The sequence below is a fragment of the Meles meles genome, chromosome 7 (genome assembly GCF_922984935.1).
Source record: "Meles meles chromosome 7, mMelMel3.1 paternal haplotype, whole genome shotgun sequence".
Classification (NCBI taxonomy): Eukaryota; Metazoa; Chordata; class Mammalia; order Carnivora; family Mustelidae; genus Meles; species Meles meles.
Window position 1 is genome coordinate 88,743,756 of NC_060072.1, and position 18,199 is coordinate 88,761,954.

General features: G+C 47.4%; 1 protein-coding gene across 3 annotated transcripts in view; it reads right to left on the reverse strand.

Annotated features, from left to right (window-relative positions):
- Window positions 1-17,641, reverse strand: part of BIN2 (bridging integrator 2) — a 31,577-nt gene extending 13,936 nt beyond the window's left edge. Inside the window, exons 1-5 of one of the 3 annotated variants that reach the window (XM_046010862.1) lie at window positions 17,524-17,641; window positions 10,373-10,453; window positions 1,436-1,490; window positions 1,051-1,145; window positions 387-482 (exon numbers count right to left, since the gene is read on the reverse strand). In XM_046010862.1, coding sequence (XP_045866818.1) covers window positions 387-482; window positions 1,051-1,145; window positions 1,436-1,490; window positions 10,373-10,453; window positions 17,524-17,604 — 408 coding nt within the window. In that variant the 5' untranslated portion in view covers window positions 17,605-17,641. Of the gene's footprint in view, window positions 1-386; window positions 483-1,050; window positions 1,146-1,435; window positions 1,584-10,372; window positions 10,454-17,523 lie in introns of those variants that run through there. The other 2 variants (XM_046010864.1, XM_046010865.1) reach the window with 2 other exon arrangements.
- Window positions 17,642-18,199: the final 558 nt, after the last annotated feature.

Here is an 18,199-nt window from a genome sequence, read left to right on the forward strand (position 1 = left end):
GCCCCCCATCAGGCTCCCTGCCCAGCAAGAAGCCTGCTTCTCCCTCTCCCACTCCCCCTGCTTGTGTTTCCTCCCTCACTATTTCTGTCAAATAATAATAAATAAAATCTTAAAAATAAATAAATAAATACATAATAAATAACATAAACTTGTTGAACATCACTAAAAAAATATATGTATATATACATATATATAAAATAAGTAAATAAATAAATAAACAAACATGCCCTTGACACCTTTAACCCTCCACCCTAACCTCCTATCCAACCCCTGATTTTTAAATCTTTTTTCCTAAGCTTCCTTCCTAACTGTGGGCTTGAACTCTACTTAGGATGTTGACCCCGTATGTCCTCTAACCTCTGGGGGCCCCGCTCGACTCTGATTACCTTAATCTCGCTGAACTGGGCTACGTAGTTTTCCATGGTCCTCAAAGCCTGGTCGGTTAGTTTCTCTTCATAGTCTTCCCAAAGAAGATCATTATTCTGTGGGGCAGAGGGCAGAGGTGAGGGCCCCGCTTCTTGGTAACAACTGGATACCAGGGAAAACCCAAATCCTTCCTGCAGCAACCTGCCTTTTTGGAGTGCTGTGTTTCAAATGTCACGTTGGGTTCTGGCAAAGGGTCAGATGAAGAACCAGCCCTGCCCCTAGGAACTGCCCTGTAACAGTCTGGCCATACATTCAGGGACAAGAACAGGAGAAGGCGGTCAGAGTCTTGGACTCTAGAGCTTGAAGGACAGGGAAATTTGGGAGGAAAAAACTGCATGAAGTTAGTTTTCCAAGACAACCAGTTGGGTTTTATGTAGGTACAGCTTCTGTAAGGTTTTAAGGAGGGGAAGATGGCCAACCGCAGAGGCATCCACAGACCAGGGAACACTTGTCTTTACCTTCATGGTTGGTGCTTTGTGCTACCACCCGTGACTGAGGCTATACACATGAGGGGTTCAGACAGGCTCCTTTGCTTTCCTATTTGCTCGGACGGAGAAGCTAAGAGAAGGCTGAGATGAGGGCAGGGGTGAGTGCAGAAGAGCTCTAAAGCCAGGACGCTCTTACCCCTGCAATAGCCTTCAGCTCCTCGTGACCGTCCCACTCGCTGCTGTAGATCTCCTGCAGGGTTTCTGACACTCTCTTTGAACTTTCACGCATCACTGAAAAGACAGAAGTCGGTCCTACCATACCTTCCCCCGAGGGAGGCTGCTGTAACCATCTGGGTGAACGGGCAGACCAGCGGGTCCACTCCAAAGGACGCATACCCAGAAGGTTTGGGTGATCTGTGAGGAAAACTGGGGGGGCTGGGACAGGAAAGGCCGATCTTTCTATGCCCACGAGTTGCGGGCATCAGGGGCAGGCAAGTGATAAAATGCCCGAGAATGGTGGTTTTTCTTTCCATCCCCAGAGCCCTCAGAAGCTCGTGTCTCCTGTGTAACACACTACCCACCTTTGACTGCACTAAGGAAGTTCTTCAGGTCCTTGTAGAGCTTCTGGCCTTCTGCCTGGAAGGGAGAAGTGCTTTTGGTGACCAAAGAGATACATTTGGAGAGATGCTTTAGAGGTCAAGGTAGAGAAGTTAGAAGCAGAAATCAGTCCTGGAATTTGCAAATGGTATAAATTAGCCTCTGTTCTCTTTACCCAGAAGTTGTAGGTTGTCTTTTTGGGGGCAGTTTCTGTTTGGAGGTTGTTCCTATGGCACTGGCAGGCCTTCTTGCCTCTGTTCTCCCTTCTAGTGAACAAAGGCCTATACCTCAGGTCCTCTGCTGAAATTTAAGTGTCCTATGTGACTGTATCTATGCGATCCTCTGGCTTACACCTTCCTCTCTGGGTAAGTCACCTGCCACCATCTTCTGCAGACACTCGGCCTTCTTCCTCCCCTGAACCCCAACATGGGCCATTCTTCTCCTCCCCCTGACATCCTTCTCTGCTTTGCCTCCCTTTACCTTCCCCTTCCATCAGTCACGTGCTTTACACTTCTCTTCCAAATGGCTCATCACTGATTCTCCTCCTGTTTCAACTCCAATGGCCTCATCTATAGCTCTGTCTACCCAACCTTAACTTCGCTCCCGTGTTTCAATTCTCAATTTTTTTTAGGCTGGGTCTCACAAGCACAGATTAGCTTTCCTCCCTGGAAAACGAAGAAGAAGGGAGAAAAGGAGAGGAAGGTATCACTCAAGTTTGGACATTCAAATCTCCAACCCAACAGATGGACCACTTTTGTTTTAACTCTGACAAATAAATGTCTATTTAGCTTCTGCTTCTTGAACACTGCCAGCGACCAGAAACTCATGACCTCTTGTGAAGGCCTGGGATCATGACCTGAGCGGAAGGCAGACAGTTAACCGACTGAGACATCCAGGCAGCATCCCTGTGCTTCAATTTTAAATAGCTCTGCTACAGCTCTGGCCCCCTGCTCTCGGGCTGGCCTTCTGCACTCAGAGCAGATCTGGTATCTCTCGCACATGTTGGAAGACATCTTTCCCCAGACCCTGCACCGAGTCCTGTCTTTCATAAGCTCCCTCTGTTGTTGCTCCTAGCATTTTTAAAGCCCTTTCTGATTCTGGTCTCTTTCCTCTGCATGGACTCCAGTTTCTAGAAGTTGTATGAGAACGGAGGTTGAGGCCAGACCACTGACATTTGGAGCGTGACTTCTGGAGTGTGGGCCTGACTGAAAGAGGCAGCCCACTGAAAGGTAAGCCACAGGGCAGGGCCGATGGGTCCGAATAGTGATCCTCACACCAGTTCCGGGGAAGGAGTATTTAAGTTAAGATGTATTATGCATGTACCATAAAGCACTTAGGAACTTGTTCATTTGTTTTATTTGCTTGTGTTCAGCACTAGATAGGTTCAGTGAGCAAACCAACAGTATAAAAAAATTTATGGGCGAAAAACTGAAAATCAGAAAATTCTACCTAACAACTTAAAGATTTTTTATCTGTGGGGGGGCACCTGGGTGGCTCAGTTGGTTAAGCGTCTGACTCTTGGTTTTGGTTCAGGTCAGGTCATAGGCCATGGGACTGGCCCCACATTGGCCCTCACGCTCAGTGGGGCCTCTGCTTGGGGTTCTCTCTCTCCCTCTGCCTCTGCCCCTCCCCCGCAGCTCTCTCATATAAATATATCTTTTTTTTTTTAAGGATTTTATTTGACAAAGAGAGCAGAGAGCACAGGCAGGGGAACAGCAGAGAGAGAGAGGGAGAAGCAGGCTCTCCACCAAAGCAAGGATCCCGACGCAGAGCTTGATTCTAGGACCCTAGGATCATGACCCAAGCTGAAGGCAGATGCTTAACCATCTGAGCCACCCAGGTGCCCCTCAAATAAATAAATCTTAAAAATATGTATTTTTGGGGCACCTGGGTGGCTCAGTGGGTTAAGGCCTCTGCCTTCGGCTCAGGTCATGATCATGGTGTCTTGGGATCGAGCCCCCCATCGTGCTCTCTGCTCCGCAGGAGCCTGCTTCCTCCTCTCTCTCTGTGCCTGCCTCTCTGCCCACTTGTGATCCTTGTCTGTCAAATAAATAAATAAAATCTTAAAAAAAAAAAAAAAAATATATATATATATATATATATATATATATGTATGTATTTTTTTCCCCTGTGGAAATCTTGGCAGGAAAGATCATTATTATGTATGTAAATTCAGCTGTAAAAAATCTAGGTCAACTAGGTCAAAGAAAATTGGAACAATTATTTTGTCCATCTTTTTGCCTCACTTCTAAACCAGTCCAAACACTTGACTATACCTCAGGTTAAAAGTCCTTGGGGGCTAAATGCCAGGGCTCAAGGGACACCAACCCTTAGGTGGTCTGAAGGGAGTTGAAGACACTGTCAGAGAGGTGGGAGAAGAACCGATGCTGTGTGGGGTGTCACAGCAAGTGGGAACCCAGAGAGCGTCGGAGAATGACCAAGGAGGGGCCAGATGCTACAGAGAGGTTAGAGTCCAGGAAGAACCAGTCACAGTTGCTGGACTTGGTAACTGGAGGTCACTGGTGACCTTAAGGAAGTGCTTTCAATAGCACAATGGAGACAGTCAGTCACCAAAATTCAGAAACACTCAGCATTCACCAGGAAGGATGTTTCATTTCCTCTTTGCTTTTTCATTCATGGGAAAAGTTTAAACAGTCTAAGATGTTCAATGTACATAAAATATTTTAAACCTGTATCTGGTAGGTGGGTATAAGTTTTAAGAGTTTTAAAAATCTGATAGCCAAAGTTTGAGAGAGTTCTGAGGATTATAGAAATTAACAAGGATTTGAAGTGCTTTTTTGAAAGAAAAGAATGTGGGCTCAACCTTTTACTTCACCATGAAGATTTGGTCTCCAAAATACACATAAAAGTAATAAAAGCTGTTAAGCCATCTCACATGATTTCTACAAATGAAATAAAAATTGTTTTTCTCCCATTAGATATTATGTGGCCTGAAAAATCAGATCAGTAATCAAGGCTATTGTGCATGACTACGGAGGTTGTGTGTCTGCTGTGCAAAACCAGGGGGTTCTATCAATACCAGAGTCCGTAAAACGTGAATGCCTTCTGCCTTCCCCTGCACTCACAGAAGCCCAACTGTATTTCTGTTTTCGGATCAAACCTGTAAGTACAAGTTCTTTATGTTCTTGCTCTTTCCTTTGAAGAGATGAAGAGTGTGAGAGTGTGTGTGTGTAGTGGTAGCAGGAAATGGGGCCCACTAGGTTTCCTCTTATTTTGCTGGCCTCTCTGTCCCTGTCTCCCAGCCCCAAAATGGCTCCAGGTTGCCCAGCATCTCTCTTCTTTCCTGACAGATACAACTTTCCCAGTCTTAAGTTCCCACTTGTCTGGGAGTCAAAACCCTGCAGGTTATTCCACTTTTCTGGCTTTATTTTCCTCCTCTATAAATGTTGGGTTAAGGCCATTTCTATACCTGTAGCTTATGATTTTATCACTTTGAATCCTTGCCAAATTCTTGGCAGCCCCACGAAGAGTCTGAGTTGGGCCTTCCTCCCCCTTACGCAGACAGCCTCAGCCCTCAGTTAATGGACCACTCACCCCCTCTGGAAGCTTGTCCTAAGCACTTAGGCAGACAAAGCTACATGCTGAGAGAGTCCTTGGCCTGGGGTTCCCCCACTTGCTGGAGAGAAATGGACTCAGAGAAATCCAAACACTCAGCAAAACAGCAAGTAGCATGACCAATCCTGAGTGAGTGCTGAAAGTGTTTGATTTGATGGAGGTCCAGAAGGGAGACAAGAAGCTGGTTTGACTTTATTTATTTATTTGAGAGAGAAAGAGAGAGAGAGAGAGAGCGCGCATGCATGCACAAGCAGAGGGAGGGGCAGAGTGAGAGAGAGAATCTCCAAGAGACTCCCCACTGAGCATGGAGCCCAATGTGGGGCTGGATCTCAAGACCCTGGGATCATGACCTGAGCCAAAACTGAGTCAGAGGCTTAACTGACTGAGCCACCCAGGTGCCCCATTAGGTTTTATTTTATTTTATTATTTTTAAAAAGATTTTATTTATTTATTTGACACAGAGAGAGAGAGTACAAGCAGGGGGAGGCAGAGGGAGAGGGAGAAACAGGTTCCCATTGAGCAAGGGGCCCAATGTGGGACTCAATCCCAGGATCCTGGGATCATGACCCAAGCCAAAGGCAGACGCTTAATGGTCTGAGCCACCCAGGCGTCCTAGGTTTGACTTTGAATGCAATGACTTGGAAGCAGCTGTCACTTTCAGAAATAAGAGATTAAAATGCTGCTTGTGGAAAACAATTCTTCCTATTTAATATGGTTTGAAGAAGCAGCCAAGCAGAGCCCTGAAGGAAAACTTACCTATGGAAATTTGGTTAGGAACTCAGGCAAATGGCAAGGTCTTGAAATCAGGCTGGGAAGGTTGGGAGTGATATTTACTTATTAATGAGAACTTTACCTACAAGCTGATTGCGGTAAAGCCCTGGGCACATGACCAACTAACAGGTCCATCCTCTGGAATACTTCACTTTCAATCTCCTTGACCTTGTCTTTTTCCCTCCTGTTTGTCTTAGCCGCCCCAGGTCCAGTCTCAGACTGGACTGTATTGTTCTTGTCTTTCTTCCTAAACTGTGAGAGCCTGAGGGCAGGCTGTTGTTATCTTATCTTATTCACATTGGAGTCCCAGAATCTAGTCCAGTCCCTGGCGTGTAGCAGGACCCCATGACACGCTTGTGAAGTGACCTTTCCATGCACACTCAAATACCAGTTACTAGAGGAAAATCCTTCACTCAGAAGAAAACTTTCCCTTATTCCTATTCGACCTCTATTTCATTTCTCAAATCCATCTCCCCCACCCCTTCCAGTGTTGTTCAGGTGGTGGGCTCGCCCAGGAAATTCTGAAGGGACTGTCAACATCCTATTCTCTTCTTCTTGATAGTCTTTCCTTCATCTCCTATCCTTTCTGCCCACACACCTGCCATTGGCAGATCCATCCTTTAAGGCAAAGAGGAAGAGGAAAGACCAAGGTGCAGAATGAGTCAAGAGTCAGAAAGCTCTCGATGTGGGTGTTGACTTACTAATTCCTGTTCCTTTCACGCTGCAATTAGAAGCAGAACAGAGCAATCACTGAGCAGAGGCCCACGGAGGCCTCCTAGTGAGGTGCAGGGGGAAGAGCAAAGGGTTTAAGTTGGAATCCCAGCTCGGCAGCTCTTCGGCTTTTACCTTGATTAAACCACCTCCTTCTCAGATCCTATTTCCCCCCTAGTTTGACTCAGGCACTGGTTGCCAAATGCTGTTCTCAGACTCACTACTACATCGTCACTACCTGGAAAGTTAATATAAAACACAGCCTCCTTAGTTAATAATCAACCAAGGCTGTTAATGTCCCACAAAACAAGGAGAGGCGTAGCCATCATGTGCCTCCAGGTGGAAAACTCTCAGGCCTATAAAAATACCAAGTATTCTTGCGGCCCAAACAAACAAAAACAAAAATCTGAATCCCATCAAGCCTCTAAACCCAAGTATGAATTTATAGAAAATACCAGAACCAAGTGAGCAGGCTAAACAGTACTCTGAGGACCTAATCGATCAAGTTGAGGCTGCAGGAAACTGCGGGAGGACAATCTAGTGTCAGCGATAAACAAACTGCAAAGACGGAGGGATCAGAAAGTCGCAGATGAAGAGATTTAACTTTAAACCTAAGAGACTTAAACACGCCAATAAGCTGCTGATTTAAACAAACTAAAAAAAAAGACATTATGAGAACGTGAACATTAACTGGATATTTTATATTAAGAAATTAGTGCTACTGGGGCACCTGGGTGGCTCAGTGGGTTAAGCCTCTGCCTTCAGCTCAGGTCATGATCCCAGAGTCCTGGGATCGAGCCCTGTACCGGGCTCTCTGCTCGGTGGGGAGCCAGCTCCACCCCCCCCACCAAGTAAGTAAATAAAATTTTTAAAAAATTAGTGCTACTTTTTGAAGATACCACTTAGTCTTACATTTTAGTGGGGTATCAGAAAGGATATTATGTTATATTGTTAACTGAAAATGGCAAGTTATAAAACCAGTATCAATGGAATAGTCTCACTTTGGTAAACTATCTATTTATTGTGGATTTACTTAGAGATCATACACATTCATAGCCGGGTGATTGTAAGGATGTAAAACAATGGTGGTGGTAGCATGGGAGGGTGTGAAATAAGTTTTTTTTTTTTTTTTAAAGATTTTATTCATTTATTTGAGAGAGAGAACACATTGGGGGGAGGGCCAGACAGAGAGGGAGAAGCAGGCTCCCGGCAGAGAAGGGGCCTGCTTTGGCTCCATCTCAGGATCATGACTGAGCCATGCAGGTGCCCCGAAACCAGGATTTTTTATTTCATGTTTTTCTTGTCCTTTCTGGTTTGTTGGAAAGGAGTAAATATCTCAGAGAAAATATTTTTAGGTGTGATAATGACTTTGTGGTTATATTTTTAAAAAGTCCTTATCTTTAGAGATCAATAATGAAATTTTTCTGGATAAAACGATAGGATATATAGAATTTGCTTCACAGTAATCAAGGATGAGGGAAAATAGGTGGAGACAGAAATGAGTTGATTGATTATTAAAGCTAAGAGATGGGTATGTATACGTGAATTAATCATACAAGTTTTCCTATCTTTGCATATATTTGAAATCTTCCATTACAACAAGTTTAAAAGTACAGATTCCCAAGCCCTACTATCAGACATCTCCCATGTAAAAATACTTCCCAAAGGGCGCCTGGGTGACTCAGTTGGTTAAGTATCTGTCTTTGGCTCAGGTCATGATCCCAGGCTCCAAGGATTGAGCCCTGCATCCAAATGGGGCTCCCTGCTCAGCAGGGAGTCTGCCTCTCCCTGTCTGCCTCTCCCCCAGCTCATGCTCTCTCTCTCTCAAATAAATAAATAAAATCTCTAAATTATACATATGTTTCCCAAGTGATTCTAATATATAATTGACTGCTGAATTATAGTGAATCTCCTTTTAATATAATTTTAGGTAATTATTTTCCATATAATTCAATTTACTGATACAGTCCAATAAAGAATTGGGGCGCCTGGGTGGCTCAGTGGTTTAAGCCGCTGCCTTCGGCTCGGGTCATGATCTCAGGGTCCTGGGATCGAGTCCCGCATCGGGCTCTCTGCTCAGCAGGGAGCCTGCTTCCCTCTCACTCTCTCTGTCAAATAAATTAAAAAAAAAAAAAAAAAAGAATTTAGCTGGCCTTTGTCCCCAGTTCCTGGGAAGTAACTTCTAACTCCTTGGAATTTCCTGAGTGATAGGAATGTGTTTGTTATTCATGGTGGGCCTCTCAGATCAGAGTCAGTTTATGCTAAACAAATGACTCAGGCCAGCCACTGGTCAGGCTGGAAAGATGAACCATGTGATTAGAGGGCTGGGACTTCGAGACAGGTGATATCAGCTTGACCTCCAGCAGAGGAGAGAGAATGGGAGCTAGAGATTAAATTCAATCATGTGGCCAGGGATTCACTAGGTAACGAAATCACAATAAAAAAAGCTCCAATAACAAAGAACATGGAGGACATGGGGAGATGGAGAGGAGAAGGGAGTTGTGGGAAATTGGAAGAGGAGATGAACCATGAGAGGCTATGGACTCTGAAAAACAACCTGAGGGTTTTGAAGGGGTGGGAGGTGGGAGGTTGGGGAACCAGGTGGAGGGTAATAGAGAGGGTACTTATTGCATGGAGCACTGGGTGTGGTGCAAAAACAATGAGTACTGTTACACTGAAAATTAAAAAAAAAAAAAAAAGCTCTAGACAACTGACGCTTTGGTGAGCTTCCCTGGTTCCTCTAGCAGCATGCCCGGAAGGTGACATGTCTTGAGGATGCAGAAGCTTCTCGTTTGGAGCTCTCCCGGGCCTCACCTTATGTGTCTCTTCACTTGGCTGGTCCTGATGTGTATCGTTTGTAATAACGCAGTGATTGTACCTAGAGCGCTTTCCTGAGTTCTGTCAGTTGGCCTCATGGATTGTGGAAGCTAAGTGGCCCGTAGAAACCCCCAAATTTGTAGCGCTGGTCAGGAGTGCAGGGGGGCATGGGAGCTCAGGCACATGTGACTGGTGTCTGAGGAGAAGCAGTCTAGTGGGCAACTGTGTCCCTAACCCATGAGCTGGGACCTAACCCGGAGTGAAACGGTTGAACGGCATGACAACTGCATAGTCATGTAAGTGAATGACCCTCTTCTATGATAAAGAGGGGACCGCAACCTCCAGGACTGAGGTGATGGTTAAATGAGATCACGTGTGTAAAGCACCAAGCACAATGCCTGGCAGGTGGAGACCGGAAGTGAAATATCCCCTGGGAGGCCAAACCTGTCATCCACTTCTGAATGGAAATTTCTACATAAAATGACCCGTAGTATCCGGCGAAGACAGAAGGCACAGGGAGAATACGAGGTGTGTTGCGGAGAATGACAGGTGAAAGACGGAGGGATTCTTTAGAAATGAGGGCTCAGGTGAGGCAGAGGGAGTAGACAAAGAGGCAACAAGGAAAAGAGGGTGCTACCATGATGAGAAGAGCCGGAGGGTGGGAAACAGGCACCCTGGGGAAGTGGTAAGCCAAAAACAGAGGGGGCAGGGGTTCACTGCAACTTTGTCTAAGGACCTGGGGATCCCACTGTAGCCAGGGGGACCATTAAGAGAAAATAAGAGCACTTGTCTCTCCCCCAAAACCCAGGTCAGCAGGAACAGGAAAGGGAAGTTTCTCTGGTTGCCAGGGAAAGTGGTAAGCAGCAGGTCACCCTGTAGCCTTTACCCGTGGGCAGGGGGATGAGGTGGGAGGATGGCTTAGTAGGGGCGCCTGCTGATTTGCAGAACCTGCTGTTTCTTCTGCCATTCAGCCCTCCTGTCTCCTTGCCTCCTCCAAGCCTCCCTTCCCCCTCCCCCACCCCGCCCCACCGCCCGCCCCAGATTACCTGTTGATGGTAGAAGTTGTTGGCACTTTGTTCAAACCGTTCATCTTTGGTTTCCACAGTTTTCCCCAACTTCTGCAGTACCTGGGAATGTGAGTTGGAAAGGTCCATAAGGTTAGAGTCAAGTCTTTCTCATCCGCTGGCCTCATGGGACTCTGGCTTCTCAGAGTTTCAGATGCAGTTAAAGGGCTGTATTCCTATCAGCCCAATGGAATAAAAAATATAGCACATTGTGAAAAAAAATCACATTTTGTGGTTCTTCTCAAATTGGGGTACACCTGGGGATACACAGTAGTGTGCTGGGGGTATATATAAAGCCTGGAATAAATAGAGCATATATGCCAGGAATGACTTGTTATTTAGAGTGGGGTTTTTGGGGGGGTAATTACATTAAAATAAGGATCAATAAGAAGAATGTAAAATGTGCATTGCTTAATTTTTTAAAAAACATTTTATTTGACAGAAAGATCACAAGTAGGCAGAGAGACAGGCAGAGAGAGAGAGAGAGAGAGAGAGAGAGAGAGAGAGAAGCAGGCTCCCCACTGAGCAGAGAGCCCAATGCAGGGTTCGATCCCCAAACCCTGAGATCATGACCTGAGCCGAAGGCAGAGGCTTAACCCGGTGAACCACCCAGATGCCCCATGCATTGCTTAATTTTAAAGGTAAAACAGAAGCCTTGAAGACTTTTCGCCTGCAAGACCCTCTTCCAGCCACAGCCACAGATTCCTCTAGATAGATGAGGTGAGAGAGGCAGGTAGGAAGGAGACTCTCTTCTTGGGAGGGCCCTTGTGGAAAACTACGAGGAACACTGATAAAAGGCACTTGAAACTCAGCTCAAAATGAAGGCTCTCCGTGTCTATCTCCTCTCCCCTGCGAACCTGAGAGCCAACCACCGCCCTAGTCTCGGTGCTAAAGCAAAGGACAGGGAAATGAAAAAGATACAGCGCCTGTTCTCCCAGAGGGAGCACACCTATAAACAAAAAAGCAAGCCCAGGCTCCATTACTGGAGCCCCCAGTTTGGAAGGAGGCACCACTAACACCCCCCACCCAAGTCCAAGGAAGAACTTGGGGGTTGCCCTCAACTACTTCCCTCTCACTTCCTTCATCGAATCCGCACTGTGTCCATCTCTGAAAACCATCCCATGCCTTCAAGTCTGTCATCGCTTTGTTCTCCGCTCTCGCTGTTTCTCGTCTGCCAACAGGCCTCTCATGCTGCTGCTTAATGCCTGCTCACGATTCTCCACTCGTCTGCTCCACGGATTTGTATGAAATGCCCATACATATCTATCAGTTGTAGTTCAAACTCCAGCACGCAGACAGGTCTCAATGACTTGACTCCTCCGTAAGCCTCACCTCACACTAGTCCTCCTTCCTGCAGGTCCCCTCCCTAACACTTTTTTAGTTTCCCAAATAAGCCATACTGTTGCTTGTTGTAGATGCTGTGCCCTCTTTCTAGAATGTTCTTCCCCTCCTTGTCTCACAGGCAACTATTAAAAAACAAAAAAAACCAAAACCCATTTAGGGGCACCTGGCTGGCTCAGTCAGAAGAGCAGGCGACTCTTGATCTCAGGGTGGTGAGTTTGAGCCCCAGATTGGCTGTAGAGAGGACTCAAACAAACAAAAAAGGATGTAAAAACCCTAATTCAGGGGCGCCTGGGTGGCTCAGTGGATTGAGCCGCTGCCTTCAGCTCGGGTCATGATCTCAGGGTCCTGGGATCGAGCCCCGCGTCTGGCTCTCTGCTCCGCAGGGAGCCTGCTTCCTTCTCTCTGCCTGCTTGTGATCTCTCTCTCCGTCAAATAAATAAATAAATAATCTTTAAAAACCCTAATTCATATTCCACATCCTTTTATGACGCTTAACCACATCTACTTCACCCTGTTAATTACTCCCTCCTAAGTGCTTACAACCTCTCCACCTTGCATACACTTCTATTATTGTTTTATTATTTGTATTTATCTAGCTGTGTGTCCTTCTAAACGGTGCGCTCCTTGAGAATTGGGTACTTGCCTTATTCACCTAGATTTCTCAGTATCCAATAAAGAGATACTTAATACTTCCAAGAGGAAGGAGATTGGGACTGATACAGGAGAAGATCAACAGGCTGGGCCTTGAATTAAGATTTTGCTAAACTACAGGGCACCTGGGTACCTCAGTTGGTTAAGTGTCTGCCTTTGGCTCACGTCATGATCCCAGGGTCCTGAAATTAAGCCCTGCCTTGGGGGGGGGGGGGAATCCCTGCTCAGCAGGGAGTCTCTTTCTCCCTCTCCCTCTGCCCGTCCCCTTGCTCGTGCTCTCCTCTCTCAAATAAATAAGGCCTTAAAAAAAACCACAAAGATCTTGCTAGACTGGAATAGAGTATAAAGCGGGAGAATGGAAAGAGACTAAGTCAGAGAAGTACCCATTTTCACACAGCTTTTTGAGATGGCTCCGTGTGGCTGGTTTAGAGTGTTATGGGGGGTGGTGGGTAAGGGAGCTAGAAAGGGAGACTGGCTTCTCACTGCGAAGGGCTCTGAATCACAGGCAAAAGTGCCCAGGTCCTGGGAGTGAGGGAGGCCCTATGTAGAGCCCCGGACCCAGAATGTCTCCATTCTTCATCCTGGGGTTGGCATCTCTCACTTCTGGAGCTCTCTCTGGGGTGGTTACGATCAAGAGCTCAAACAGAATATGCCTTGCCTTGGCCTTTCCACTTACTGCTGTAAGCTTTTGGGCAAATAAAACTATGCGTCTCTTGAGCCTCCAGTCAGAGAACTCCCCTTTCCCCACTAAGATGACTGCATCTCCTGGAGTTGTTGGGAGGATTAAGTGACATGCTTTCCCAGTGCTACCCTGCAGGGAGCACTCAATACAAACCCACTAAACCCACCGTTCATCCAGTTCCACTCCCTTCCCTAGGAGCACCTGTCTATTTCCTTCAGTTCAGCCATAGGTCCGTCTCTGTCTAACTTCACCTCACCGAACACCTGGCCCTGGGTCTGCAGAGTCCACCGGCATCCCCGACCCAACCCTCCCTCCCCCACCAACAAACACCATCCTCTACCAGAAAGTTGCAAAACCACCTTGTTTAAGCAGTAAGCGCCTCTCTCACTTCCTTCCTGCTACTCCTCCCTTCCTTTGCGGGGGGGGGGGGGGGGGGGGGGGGGGGGGCATGGTTCGTTTTTTTTTTAGGTGGAAGGGGCGGAAAGGATGGTCAGCTCAGTCTTTAGTTAATGGGGCACACCTGATCTCTCCAGCCCCCACAGGGTTCAAGGCAAAAGGCTTCGAAGGGCTGTGAGTGTGTGTGCTGAACACTCCTGCCTTTAATTCCGAAACTGAAAAAAGGAGCGTGATATCACCCTGAAAGCATCACCCAATGCCCTGGGCCCTAAGTCACTTGTTGCCATTGGCAACAGGGCTGTGTATCAGGACACATGACCTATGCTGCAGACATTCCTCCTTATCCAGAGTTCCCTGACAGAAGAGAAGGTATGTGCTCAGCAAACATCTGAAAGAATGAATAGATTTTACCTTTGGGTCACTTGCCTGATGAAAGCCCACCCAATGCTGGTCCCTAAAGTTCTACATTAAGAATTTGGCCCCCGGCAGAACAGGAGACATTCAGAGAGAAAGAACAGGAACAGGAGACAAAGTGGATGTGGCAAAATGTGAACACTTGGTGAAAAAGGTCGAGAACACTCCAGGGTTCATTGACCTATTTTAACGTTTATGTACATTGGGGTATGAGGACAAAGGTTAAAAAAAGAAATCATTGGGGCGCCCGGGTGGCTCAGTGGGTTAAGCCTCTGCCTTCAGCTCAGGTCATGGTCTCAGGGTCCTGGGATCGAGCCCCGCATCGGGCTCTCTGCTAAGCGGGGAGCCTCCTTCCCCTCTCTCTCTCTCTGCCTGCCTCTCTGCCTACTTGTGATCTCTGTCTGTCAAATAAATAAATAAAATCTTAAAAAAAAAATCATTGTAGATATGTTTGGTGGCTACGGTTTTTTACCAGGACCCTCCCCCCATAATCATTTATTGTATATATATATATATTTTTTTTTTAAGATTTATTTATTTGACAGATAGAGATCACAAGTAGGCAGAGAGACAGGCAGAGAGAGAGGAAGGGAAGCAGGCTCCCGGCCAAGCAGAGAGCCTGATGCGGGGCTGGATCCCAGGACCCTGGGATCATGACCTGAGCCAAAGGCAGAGGCTTTAACCCACTAAGCCACCCAGGCGCCCCTCATTTATTGTATTTTAGTTTACTCTCTCCACTGGAGAAATTTGAACAGGACCCCGGTAAGATATTACGGGATTTTGTTAAAATTTTTTCCTTAGGCGGGACAACCGTACTGTAGTTTATGTGAGAAATCCTCATTTTCAGGATATATGCTAAAGTAAGCTCTTCCTGAATATGGTCTTAATATACTTTCCAGCTTTTTCTGCCACTGCTCCCAGTGTTCCAGCTGAGCTGCATTTCTCACTATTCGGCCTCAAAGGATTTCCACACTCCAGGCCTTGCTCATGCTGGCATTCCTCGGCTCGAATGCTCCCCTACCAGTTGCCCGAGGAACTACTAATCAGCCATAATTCCCATCTCAAATTCTGCCTCTACTATAAAACCTCCCTCGAGATTCTCCTCAGTCTTTCTCTCCTCTGAATTCCCACAGAGTGCAGACTTCTCAGGTGACTCATTTCACCTTTTTTTTTTTTTAACTAGACTAGAAGCGTCTGGCAGGTGAGAGTACCTCTTACTCATCTCTAAATTCCTTCCTGGGTCCAGCCCAGGATCCTGGACAAAGGAATTTTTCTCTAAGTATTGTTGACAGAACCCTCTGAAAGACAAGTTGAATAAAGTCAGTAGAGGAAAAGACCGACAAAGAAGTGGTAAATAATGCCCCTTCTCAGGGGAGAACAGAGAGATTTGCCACAGAGAAATCACAAACAGATGGTGAAAGCATTCATTTGAAATGTGAAGAAGGATCTTGCTGTAAAAACACAATTCAGTCTCATGTTGAGTCTGGGTGGAAACTGGAAAATAAAACAAAAAGAATGCTTCATCTCCACTGTGTGTGACACTCCCTGGACCTTCACTCCTGGCTCTCCAGAGGAGGCCTGAGCAAAAGGGGTTTCTCCTCCTCCTTTTGCTCCTGAGAGAGCAGCAGGAAGTGGGCAGGCACAGATGTCAGGATGGTTTATCTGGAGCCTTGTAAAGACAGCGGTCTGGGGTTGGGATCCAAAGGCGGGACACCTGGCCTTCAGTGATAGTTCTGCCATTTGCCAATTGCTTTGAAGTCTTATTTCTTCATTTCTAAAATTGGGCTGTTAATAACATGCTCAAAGTGTTGCAAAGACGAAGTGAGACCATATCATGAGAGTGCTGGCCTCATAGAGAGAGATGGTGTCTTTCTTAATTTCCTGTGCCTTGTCAATCATAGGCGCTTAATATTTTTGACCCATTTGACTATGTGACACCTGAGTTACTACATATTACTCAGAATATTACAGCCAACTGCTTATAAAGAAAAATACAACAACTGTAAAGTGTACCAGGGAGTCCTTTCTTTTGATGGTAACTTTCTCTGTCTTGCCTTCAAAAACCTCTCAGGACTCAAGGACTCCAGCAGGCTGAGTTGAGCTCCTTCCCACATTCCAGGCCATTCCCATTCTATCTAAGTGCATCAACGACCTCCAGGGGGCCAGAGGTACTGCTCCAAGTTCAGGGTCTGCCTGCCTTAGTGTTTAAGTCTGCGTTCAGGGCATCTTCCTGTTTTCTGCCTTAACCTGCAAGTTCCCTAAGGCAGACAGATGTGAGGGGGCTCTCTGCTTTCTCCGGGTTCAGACCAGGAAGAACAGGGTGTACCTGGGTGGCTGGTTCTCCCTTTGGAAAGTATTTGCCTCTGAGGTTCGAGGCACCCTCGCCCCTTCTCTCTTTGGTATATCCTTACCATGTCTAATTTCCAAATCACTTAACATCGACCTTCTCATTTTTACAGATGCAGAACCTGAAGCCCAGAGCAGGGACATTATTTATCTAAGGCTTTCGAGTCCATGCTTTGAAAAGGAGAGAAATCCCAAGCCAGGGGCACAGTGTTGATGATCGGCTGGATGAGGACAGGAGGTGAAAGAGGGAGGTAAAACCAACTGCTGTGTATTTTTAAAGTAACTACTATCCATGAGTTTTTGGTCTTCTGGATTTTCTTTGTTTTTCCAAATAATAGCGTAGCTGGTCCCTCCTGTTCCTCCACATGGTTTCTAACTAGATCTGCCCACAGGCTCTGATCGCGATCGGATTTTAGCTAGACAGCTTTTCAAGACGCTGAAACCACGATCAAGGTGAAGTCAGAGTAAGTCTGGCCACACAAAATCTTTCCTTTTCCTCCACTCTTTCACATGACCCTGGCTTCCTCAAAGACAGAAAAAGGACATTCATCTACCAGGGGTTGATAGGTGGAGAGCTGACAGCTTCAGGCTACAAGGGAAGGGCAGACTCTGGACAGGCAGAAACAAGAATGTCATTAAAATGTGTAGAGAGGAGTTACAGGGGGACAGCTTACCTACATGCTAGTGCTGGAGTAGGGCCACCCAGAGCTAAATGGAGGACACAATCTAGAAAGAGATGCTCCTTCATCACCCCAGGCCGGGTACTTTCCAACACCAAAGAGACGGCACAGAAGGCAGATACGGGCTACCCCTTACAACAGCTTCTACAACGGGTGGAGGCCAGGCAGGGGTGGGTACAGAGAGAACCCTGCAGAATAACTCTAGTCCTTGTGGACTGGGTGGTCCTCGCTGGTAGCACAGCCGGTCACGGCTGCCTTATGACTTTGGGGAGATTCTCCCTTTCGAACCTTCAATTTCATCATCTGTAAAATACCATCGTCGCTGGACTGCTACGACAAAAACTGCCAACGTTGGTTCCTTTCTCCCACCTGTCCTGGGTGGGCCCGAGCCTTGTTTAGGGTTCCTGAGGGAGACTGTTATCTCCTTGGCGTCTTCCGAGATCGGGTGATTTCCTCCGTTCTCTCAAATCGTTTTATTTTAAGGGAAACACAGTCCCACTCCCGTCTGCAGGGGAAGCTGGGGACCCATCGGTTCGGCCCAGGCCCCCCGGGGACCCTGTACGCCCCTCTCACCGCGTCCGGCTGGCGGGACCAGCGGGTGGGGGGGCCTGGCCACCTACCTTCTCCTGGGCCCTGCTGAACTTCTTCTGCACCTGCTTGGCGAACAAGCCGGCGGCGCCTCCCGCCTTGCCCTCCGCCATCCTGCCGGCTCCGGGCGGCCTGGCCGGGCGGCCTGTGGTTTTCTGGAGGCCCCCAAGGAGGAAGTGCGGTTCCCAGCATGCCTCGCATCCGGCCATGGCGTGGCGGCCCCGCCCCACGCCGCAGGAGCCCCCCGCGGCCACCCAGGCTCCTCCGGAGGCTGGCTCCCAGCGCAGCCGCGGGGGTCCCGAGGCCCCCAGGCCCACCACCGCTCAGCTCCCGCTCCAAGGGGGACCTCTGGAGCGGGGGCCGCACCTGTTCGGAGGAGGAGGCTGGAAATTTGGGACTGCCCTCAGGTGGTGCTCACTCAAAACCAGCCTTGAAGCTGTGCCGGCCCGGAGGGACGGAAGCACCAGCCCCAAAGAACAGTTTTCTAATGTGGGCCAAGACTCATTCGTCCCGGTAGCCGATTTGCCATAAACATCAACATAAACTGGAACGATGGGGTAGAAAGATTGCGATTTCCACTTAGCAAGAGTATTGGGAAACGTCATTTCACTGCATGGCCATGTCTTCTGGGTTGCCGGGTGGAATGCTCGTCTTATTCCAGGTTACTGTTTTTAAGGATGGAAGGCCTCTGCTGTAAGCCTGGAACGG